General features: G+C 42.8%; 1 protein-coding gene and 1 pseudogene across 2 annotated transcripts; both read right to left on the bottom strand.

The window, feature by feature from the left end:
• Positions 1-7,739: 7,739 nt before the first annotated feature.
• Positions 7,740-8,676, bottom strand: LOC311277625 (olfactory receptor 5AR1-like; annotated as a pseudogene). The gene has a single exon. The product of its transcript is annotated as an olfactory receptor 5AR1-like (transcript).
• A 574-nt stretch (positions 8,677-9,250) lies between these two features.
• Positions 9,251-10,192, bottom strand: LOC311277244 (olfactory receptor 4Q2-like; the record flags this gene model as incomplete). Its single annotated transcript, XM_084387496.1, has 1 exon — positions 9,251-10,192. The coding sequence occupies one exon, from the start codon at positions 10,190-10,192 to the stop codon at positions 9,251-9,253; it is 942 nt and encodes a 313-aa protein (XP_084243622.1).
• Between the last annotated feature and the right edge of the window lie 214 nt (positions 10,193-10,406).

The following is a 10,406-nucleotide window of genomic DNA, read 5'->3' as shown; positions in this document are numbered from 1 at the left end:
TGCTTGTTATACACAAAACCTACAGAGTAACAGTCAGACATTTCATGGAAATATTGTTTATGAGCTTTAGGCAGCAAAATGCATATTACCCAGACACTTTGCATTCTACAACTCTTTTTGTGCTCATGTAAACTTGTACAGGTATATGACATTTTACGTACCTCGCTTGTTGCCTGAACAAGTTTCAAAGTGCACACTATTTTACATATAGGCCTACTAATAAGCACAAGCAATCAGAATTTTAGCAAAACATGGAAGCATTTTAATGTATTTCATACAAGGAATTTAGAAACATGTTGTAATGTTTTTGAAATTGTCACGGTTCATGAATTCACTGACTCTTTATCGCGCTGTGTTTGTGTTGTGTGTGCGTGTGTGGGCGTGGTCGCTGATCAGCCGCTGATTGTTATCAGCGCCAGCTGATTCTGATCAGCGATCTCTATTTAAGCTCATGGTCTTTCGTCTTGTGTTTGTCAGATCGTTGTGGGATTTTTCCCTGTGCTGTTGGTCTTCGTTGGTGTTCCCGGTTCCCGTTTGATGTTCACGTTGAGTTCTGCCTGCCTATCGTCGTTCAAGGATCCTGTTTCGTCTCTTCACCTCACGAGTTCGTGTTGTGTTCCTGTCAGCCCACGTCATCTTAGGATTCATCCCTTCTCATCATATCATCACGGGATTCGGGTTGCCCATCTGCTCCCTGCGCTACCAGGGATTTATGGACTGAGCGTTGAGTGTCTGATTGCTCTCTCTACGTGTTCATTCAATAAAACTGAGTTCTTGCATCTGCATCTTCTGTCTTCATTGTAACGTAACAGAACGATCTGACCAACATGGATGCAGCGAGAAGCCCAGACCTGGCCGAGTTTCTGTCCAGAAGCGCTACGAGGATGGACCAGCAGGAGGAGAATTTAGCCCTGACTGGACGCGCTGTGCAAGCCTTGGTAGCACAGGTGACCGAGCTCACCCAGCGAATTCAAGATCTAGCTACCCCCACTGCGCCACCCACACCGCCAACCCCACCTACAACCCCGTCGACTAACCAGCCACATGAGCCCAGATTACCAGCTCCTGAGAGATACAGCGGTGAGCCACATTTATGTAGAGCATTTCTAACCAAGTGTTCCATGTTTTTTGCTCTGCAACCCCAGACTTTTGCTTCTGAAGACGCCAAGGTAGCACTGGTTCTCACGCTACTGTCTGGACGTGCGGCTCAGTGGGGAACGGCGGTGTGGGAGAATCGAGATCCATGCTGTTCCTCGTTCCAGTCACTCGCGGCAGAGATGAAGAGAGTGTTCGATCGAGAGGTGGCTGGAAGAGAAGCTGCACGTCAACTAGCTGATCTTCGCCAAGGAAGCCAATCAGTCACCGACTACTCGACTGAGTTTCGCACTCTCGCCGCGGAGTGTAACTGGAACGAGGAGGCGCAGTGGGATAGATTCCTGCATGGGCTGGCTGACCGTATCCAACGAGAGATATATGCTTTGGATCTTCCGAAGGATCTTAATGGACTCATCGAGTTGGCCCTGCGGGTGGATGCCCGACTGCAACGGGTGGAACAACACTCCCACAGGACTCTGGTTCCGGAGACCTTCGCAGCCCCTCGAGCCAGTGGTGGTCATACGGTCAGCCACACCTTCGATCACGAGCCCATGCAGGTGGGTAGAGCTCGGCTCTCCCGGGAGGAGAAAGAACGACGGAGATCCCGGGGCCTGTGCCTTTACTGCGGTGGGGCTGGTCAATTCATCAACACCTGCCCCGTAAAAGATCGAGCTCGACAGTAAGCAGGAGGCTACTGTCGGGCGGGATCTCCACCAACAAGACCTCCTCCACTCTCCTCCCGGTGAGACTGCAATGGGCAACCCGATTTTTCAACTGCCACGCACTCCTGGATTCTGGGGCCGAGGGGAATTTTTAGCTGCAAATTCCCATCAGACCACTCACCAGCCCGATTTCTGTCAATGCACTTAACGGACAAGAACTTCCTGTCATTACTCTCACTACTGACAATCTGACACTCATAACCTCAGGCAACCATACAGAGGAACTATCTTTCTTACTCCTGGACTCTCCCCATACTCCGGTGGTCCTCGGTCATCCCTGGCTCTCACAGCATAATCACAGGGTTGACTGGGGCCACAATTCTGTGTCTGCTTGGAGCACCAAGTGTTATGCATCTTGTTTAATGTCTGCCTGTTCTTCGGTGTCCAGTTCTGTCTTGCAGGAGGAGTCGGTGAATTTGTCTAACGTGCCTGAAGGAAGTGTTCAGTAAATCTCGGGCTGCTTCTCTTCCTCCGCATCGTCCCTATGACTGTGCAATAGATCTTATGCCAGGTACGTCTCCGCCTAAGGGCAAGTTATACTCTCTTTCTGTTCCTGAGAGGGAGGCCATAGAGAAATACATTTCTGATTCTCTAGCTTCCGAATTCATTCGTCCTTCCTCTTCTCCGGCGGGGGCGGGGTTCTTTTTTGTGGGTAAGAAGGATGGATCTCTGCGACCGTGTATTGATTACCGAGGGTTGAACAACATCACGGTAAAGAATACTTATCCTTTGCCGTTGATGTCTTCAGCCTTCGAGCGGTTGCAGGGAGCCTCCGTATTCACAAAATTGGACTTACGCAATGCATATCATTTGGTTCGCATCAGGAAGGGGGATGAATGGAAAACCGCTTTCAATACCCCCAGGGGCCATTTTGAATATTTGGTCATGCCCTTCGGGCTGTCCAACTCCCCAGCGGTTTTCCAGGCACTCGTCAATGACGTGCTGAGAGATATGGTAGACCAGTTCATATATGTTTACCTGGATGACATATTGATTTTTTCGTCTTCTCTCCAGGAACACGTTCAGCACGTCAGACGAGTGCTTCAGAGGTTGCTAGAGAATGGGCTTTTTGTCAAGGCGGAGAAATGCGCTTTTCATGCACAGTCTGTTCCTTTCTTAGGCTACATCATCTCATCTGAGGGAATACGCATGGATCCTGACAAGGTTAAGGCTGTGATGGATTGGCCAAGTCCAGATTCCCGTAAGGCCCTACAGAGGTTTCTGGGGTTTGCCAATTTCTATCGGCGTTTTATTTGCAACTTCAGCCAACTAGCCGCACCTCTGACTGCCTTGACCTCCTCCAGAACGACGTTCAGGTGGTCTGATACAGCCGAGGCTGTATTCGCTAACCTCAAGAGCCGCTTCAGTTCGGCTCCCATTCTGATTGCCCCTGATTCCTCCCGTCAGTTCGTGGTGGAGGTCGACGCGTCAGAGGTGGGGGTAGGTGCAGTTCTATCCCAGTGTTCTTCCTCAGATGACAAGATGCACCCTTGCGCGTTTTTGTCCCATCGTTTATCTCCTGCCGAACGTAACTATGACATTGGTAACAGAGAGTTGTTGGCAGTCAAGTTAGCGCTGGAGGAGTGGCGTCATTGGTTAGAGGGGTCGGGGGTACCTTTAATCGTTTGGACCGATCATAAGAACCTGGAATATATTAGATCTGCCAAAAGACTCAACTCCAGGCAGGCTCGATGGGCACTTTTTTTCGGACGTTTTGACTTTGTTCTCTCGTACCGCCCGGGTTCCAAAAACATCAAGCCCGACTCTTTATCTCGTATTTTTGATCCATCCGAACGCCCGGTTACTCCCGAGTGCATTTTACCTGAGAAAGTAGTTATCTCCACACTCACATGGGAGGTCGAATCGAAGGTCAAGACGGCCTTAGAAGGGGTAATGCCTCCGCCCGGTTGCCCACCGAGTCGTTTGTTTGTGCCAGAGGGGGTTCGGTCCGACGTTATTCGATGGGGTCACTGTTCCAGCGTAGCATGTCATCCAGGTGTAAATCGCACCAGTTTTTTGGTCAAGCAACGATTCTGGTGGCCATTAATGGCTCGCGACATTCGGAGTTTTGTTTTGGCTTGTTCGGTTTGTGCCACTGGTAAGACTTCCAATCGACCCCCAGATGGGTTACTCCAACCGCTGTCTGTCCCTTCGAGACCCTGGTCCCATATAGCGCTAGATTTTATAACCGCCCTCCCACCCTCTCAGGGCAATACGGTCGTTTTGACCGTAGTGGACCGATTCTCGAAGGCGGCTCATTTCATTCCCTTGCCCAAATTACCTTCAGCCAAGGAGACAGCGGTGGCTGTCATAGATCACGTCTTTCGGTTACATGGCCTCCCGACTGACGTGGTTTCTGACAGAGGGTCCCAATTTGTGTCCAAATTTTGGCAGGAGTTTTGTAGATTACTGGGCGCGACTGTCAGTCTGTCTTCGGGTTACCATCCCCAAAGCAATGGGCAAACTGAGAGGGCCAACCAAGATCTTGAGAGAATGTTGCGATGTTTGGTGTCTAAGAATCATTCCTCCTGGAGTCAGCAACTTTCATTGGTGGAGTACGCCCATAACTCGTTACCAGTGTCATCCACGGGCCTATCTCCGTTTCAATGTAGCTTAGGGTACCAGCCACCAGTTTTTTCTAGCCTGGAATCCGAAGTCGCGGTCCCCTCCGCTCACGCCTTCGTCCAGAGGTGTTGTCGCACATGGACCAGAGCCCGTGAGCTCCAGGTGAGGGCACGCACCAAGGCTAAGGCCGATCGCCACCGGTCAAGGCCTCCCGTATACGTCGTGGGTCAAAAAGTGTGGCTTTCTACTAGAAACATTCCGCTCCGCTCCGTGTCTAACAAACTAGCTCCTAAATTCATTGGCCCGTTCACTGTCACCAAGATCATTAGTCCGGTGACAGTCCGCCTCAAACTTCCTCCAGCGTACAGGAGAATTCATCCCGCCTTTCATGTCTCCAAATTAAAGCCCGTGTTTCGTTCTCAGCTTAATCCGCCAGTCCCTGTTCCCCCACCGCCGCGACTCGTAGATGGGGAACCTACGTATTTGGTAAATCGTATTCTGGACTCTAGGCGGAGGGGACGCGGATTTCAGTATCTGGTGGACTGGGAAGGTTATGGTCCAGAGGAGAGAATTTGGGTTCCTGCTAGAGACATTCTGGATCACTCCCTTATTGATGATTACAATCAACAGGTAGGTCCTCCTGGGAGCGCCAGGGGGCGCTCCTAGGGGGAGGGGTAATGTCACGGTTCATGAATTCACTGACTCTTTCTCGCGCTGTGTTTGTGTTGTGTGTGTGTGCGTGGTCGCTGATCAGCCGCTGATTGTCATCAGCGCCAGCTGATTCTGATCAGCGATCTCTATTTAAGCTCATGGTCTTTCGTCTTGTGTTTGTCAGATCGTTGTGGGATTTTTCCCTGTGCTGTTGGTCTTCGTTGGTGTTCCCGGTTCCCGTTTGATGTTCACGTTGAGTTCTGCCTGCCTATCGTCGTTCAAGGATCCTGTTTCGTCTCTTCACCTCACGAGTTCGTGTTGTGTTCCTGTCAGCCCACGTCATCTTAGGATTCATCCCTTCTCATCATATCATCACGGGATTCGGGTCGCCCATCTGCTCCCTGCGCTACCAGGGATTTATGGACTGAGCGTTGAGTGTCTGATTGCTCTCTCTACGTGTTCATTCAATAAAACTGAGTTCTTACATCTGCATCTTCTGTCTTCATTGTAACGTAACAGAAATACTAATAAGAATCATTTGTAAATCTGTTGTCACAGATGCTTAAAGCTCCAGTATGTAACTTTGGTATTTGACCACAAGAGGGCGCAGTTTCAACAATAACAAAGGCGAAGCTTGAAGGAGGTGACGATGGGAGATGTCGTTTTTAATGCGTTTTCACCATCTAGCGATGTATCTAAAATGGAATTAATGAATCATGATCACGGATGAGGTAATTTATTCGTTTTTGTATTACCTGTATGTCTGATCGTATTATTTTATGTCATCATAATTAATTAACTGCAAGGAACGTGAAATGTTATGCTATATTATCCCGTTACAACTTACAGCTATTTGTCAAATAATTTTTTGGGGTAACGTTAATGTTGTGCAGTTTTACGTGTTTATGGTTAATGCCGTGTTGTTTAACGTGTTCAAACCAATCGTTCTGAAAGTAAATTTGAACGAACATTTGCAAGTAATGACTAAATTTATTTTTTTAACAACACATATCTGATTGTATTGTACTGCCATAATCTCGGTCACCACACGTGATAAAAAGCCTTACCGAAGTACAAAGAGCAATATAACTTTGTTTATAAGTGCTATTATTGACAACTGCATGTCTTACCTGTCTATCAATACACTCGCGAGAGCAGAGTCTCTGTCAAGTCCAAGATTGTCGCGCAGCTCTCTCCATCTCGAAAACGCCTGACCAATATTTATCCAGGTTTTATTCCTTCGTTTGTCACACAGTCTGCGTGTATCAGAATATGGACGCTTTCGTTTTGTTGGCACTTCAATACTCGCCAAAGAGTAATCGTGATCCATAACAGCTATAACCATACAGTCTATGGCTATAACGCTATAACCACCACTTCCGCATTTGACCATGTGATATTCCGGTGTGGTGGGTCATATTTTTTATTTTATTTATTTTTCTTCTTTGTCAGACGTCGTTATTGTTTATTGTGATAAGAAAAAAACTCAATAAAGTTGTTGTAAAAAAAAAAAAAAAAAAATCCGGTGTGGTGGAATATCCGATCACACGGAAAACAAAGATAGAGCGGACATTGCGTCACTGAGAGGCGACATTTCTTTTCCGGGACGGCCAGTTATTAAAAATCTGAATTTCTCTGAAATAAAAAATCTTTGGAGACTTTTGAAATATTGTAAGTACACAACTGGAGGAAATATATCACACTGTGCAAGTTATTTGCGGAAATGTTATTACAAAATTCCTACATATTGGAGCTTTAAAGCTCTTTCTGCAGTTTTCCATCAAAATAAAAGCTTAAGTATTGTAATTTTACTGATGTAAATTAATGTAATATCTTTTAAGCAATGTTCACTTTTTACAGAGCATTTGTATTACAACAGTAACATTTTTGTCCTAGAAATATTATCATTATTATTTCTTATAATATTAATGTTGTTGTTATATTATTACTATTCTATTATTATATAATCCCACTAAGCGCCAGTTTGGCCTGAGGAAACTGTCACGTTTTGAGTTCTGTTCATGTCTGAGTTTCTCAGTTAATCTTTAATCTGTTAATTATTTCAGTTTAGTTCTCCTCCATTCTCTTCCTGTTTGTTTCTATGGATACTGATTGAGTTAGCTCTTTTCAGGAATGTCTAATTAATTAGTCTTATTAGTTCCTGTTTGCTCTTGTTTTTAAACCCTGTGTTTCTTTCAATTCTGTCCTCATTTTGACTACGTTTGTTATGTCCATATTCCAGAAAATCTCCAGTGTTTTTGTAAAATTTAGAGTTTGTTGAATAAGTTTAATAAGAGAATCTGCATCCTGACAACTTCCTTTGTACTGAAACCAGCGACCGTGACACTGAGAATATTCCTTTACCATTTGTGTGAGGTGCGATAATGATACATATACTCGATTAAGAAACTTCCTTTTAACTATTTATTCAGTAGATTTTCTAAATAAAAACAATGTACAATAAATTATGTTCAGTACAATTTAGGTTATAAACATAGATCCTTTACTGTAATAAATATATTGTAACACCTTGCCATGTGAGGACGCTGATTTAAAGTACTAAATACTAAGAAGTAAAGTACTTTGTTATAAAGAAGTTTCTAAAGACCAACTGACACCACTGCTTTGTATGTATTCCTAAAGGGACGTTACTGACTTTACATTAAGTGCTGATAATAATGTATAACCATTTAATTACATAATAAATCAAGACGTTCCTTTTACTCTGCACCAAAATTTTACAAACTTCTGTCTTATTTCTTTGGTTTGTAAACCATATACAAATGGATTTAATCCTGGTGGTACAATGTGAAACATTACACTAGCTAGTTTTCTGCTCTCAGCGTAGAGAGGGAAACAATGAAGAAAAATAAAAGTGGAGCCAGAAACAAACATGATTAAATAAACAACTAAATGTGTGCTGCAGGTTTTTATGGCTTTGCTGTTGAGTGCTTTGTTTTTGCTGGTTATGCATACAGTAGCAATCTTACCATATGTTATAAATACAGACAAAATTGAGACAGAAAAAAAAAAAACACAGTATAAAGGATTCCATTCACATTATTAACAACAACCCCATCATCACAGGACAGTTTAAACAGTGAGGCATTGTCACAGAAAGGGTTTTCAATTTTAGATATGCAGTGAGACATACGCAAAGTGAGTCCTAATTGATACCATAAGTACTGACAGCCCCCAGGCTGATGCTGATAGTTTAATAACCATTTTATTGGTCATTATAGCTGTGTTTCGCAATGGATTACATATAGCCACATATCTGTCAAAGGCCATGATTAAGAACATAGTAGCATGCTGCTACAAAAATATGCACAAAATATGCTTGAACTACACACTCCACATATGTAATATAGCGCTCTGAACTTTCTTTTAAAATGTCCTGCAATAAGCGTGGCAAAATGACAGTGGTCCCTAATATATCGTTCAGTGGCAAGTTACAGAACAGGAAATGCATAGGATGATGAAGATTCTTCTCTGTTGAGATCAGAATTACAAGTGCAATATTGGAAACCATTATAAAGATATAAACCAAAAGAAGCAGGATGAAAACAACATAAGTAGACTGAGGTGTAACTTGAAGTCCCTCTACTAGAAGAATGCTGTGTCTGAATGTCAGGTTGTCCATTGCTTGTTATAAACAAAACCTACAAACAGAGTTACAGTCAGACATTTCATGGAAATATTGTTTATGAGCTTTAGGCAGCAAAATGCATATTACCCAGACACTTTGCATTCTACAACTCTTTTTGTTCTCATGTAAACTTGTACAGGTATATGACATTTTACGTACAGCGCTTGTTGTCTGAACAAGTTTCAAAGTGCACACTATTTTACATATAGGCCTACTAATAAGCACAAGCAATCAGAATTTTAGCAAAACATGGAAGCATTTTAATGTACCGGTATTTATTCAGTTGATGTTCTAAATAAAAACAATGTACATTAAATTATGTTCAGTACAATTTAGGTTATAAACATAGATCCTTTACTGTAATAAATATATTGTAACAACTTGCCATGTGAGGACGCTGATTTAAAGTACTAAATACTAAGAAGTAAATACTAAGAAGTAAAGTACTTTGTTATAAAGAAGTTTCTAAAGACCAACTGACACCACTGCTTTGTATGTATTCCAGGGAAGTTACTGACTTTACATTAAGTGCTGATAACAATGTATAACCATTTAATTACATAATAAATCAAGACGTTCCTTTTACTCTGCACCAAAATTTTACAAACTTCTGTCTTATTTCTTTGGTTTGTAAACCATATACTAATGGATTTAATCCTGGTGGTACAATGTGAAACATTACACTAGCTAGTTTTCTGCTCTCAGCGTAGAGAGGGAAACGATGAAGAAAAATAAAAGTGGAGCCAGAAACAAACATGATTAAATAAACAACTAAATGTGTGCTGCAGGTTTTTATGGCTTTGCTGTTGAGTGCTTTGTTTTTGCTGGTTATGCATACAGTAGCAATCTTACCATATGTTATAAATACAGACAAAATTGAGACAGAAAAAAAAACCACAGTATAAAGGATTCCATTCACATTATTAACAACAACCCCATCATCACAGGACAGTTTAAACAGTGAGGCATTGTCACAGAAAGGGTTTTCAATTTTAGATCTGCAGTGAGACAGACGCAAAGTGAGTCCTATGAGAATTGATACCATAAGTACTGTCACCCCCCAGGCTGATGCTGATAGTTTAATAACCATTTTATTGGTCATTATAGCTGTGTATCGCAATGGATTACATATAGCCACATATCTGTCAAAGGCCATGATTATAAGAACATAGTGGCATGCTGCTACAAAAATATGCACAAAATAGGCTTGAACTACACACTCCACATATGTGATATAGCGCTCTGAACTTTCTTTTAAAATGTCCTGCAATAAGCGTGGCAAAATGACAGTGGTCCCTAATATATCGTTCAGTGGCAAGTTACAGAACAGGAAATGCATAGGATGATGAAGATTCTTCTCTGTTGAGATCAGAATTACAAGTGCAATATTGGAAACCATTATAAAGATATAAACCAAAAGAAGCAGGATGAAAACAACATAAGTAGACTGAGGTGTAACTTGAAGTCCCTCTACTAGAAGAATGCTGTGTCTGAATGTCAGGTTGTCCATTGCTTGTTATAAACAAAACCTACAAACAGAGTAACAGTCAGACATTTCATGGAAATATTGTTTATGAGCTTTAGGCAGCAAAATGCATATTACCCAGACACTTTGCATTCTACAACTCTTTTTGTTCTCATGTAAACTTGTACAGGTATATGACATTTTACGTACAGCACTTGGTGTCTGAACAAGTTTCAAAGTGCACACTATTTTACATATA

The sequence above is a fragment of the Rutilus rutilus genome, assembly GCF_951802725.1.
Source record: "Rutilus rutilus genome assembly, chromosome: 18".
NCBI lineage: Eukaryota > Metazoa > Chordata > Actinopteri > Cypriniformes > Leuciscidae > Rutilus > Rutilus rutilus.
Note: the sequence above shows the minus strand (reverse complement) of the source record. Positions and strands in the feature narration are given on the sequence as shown.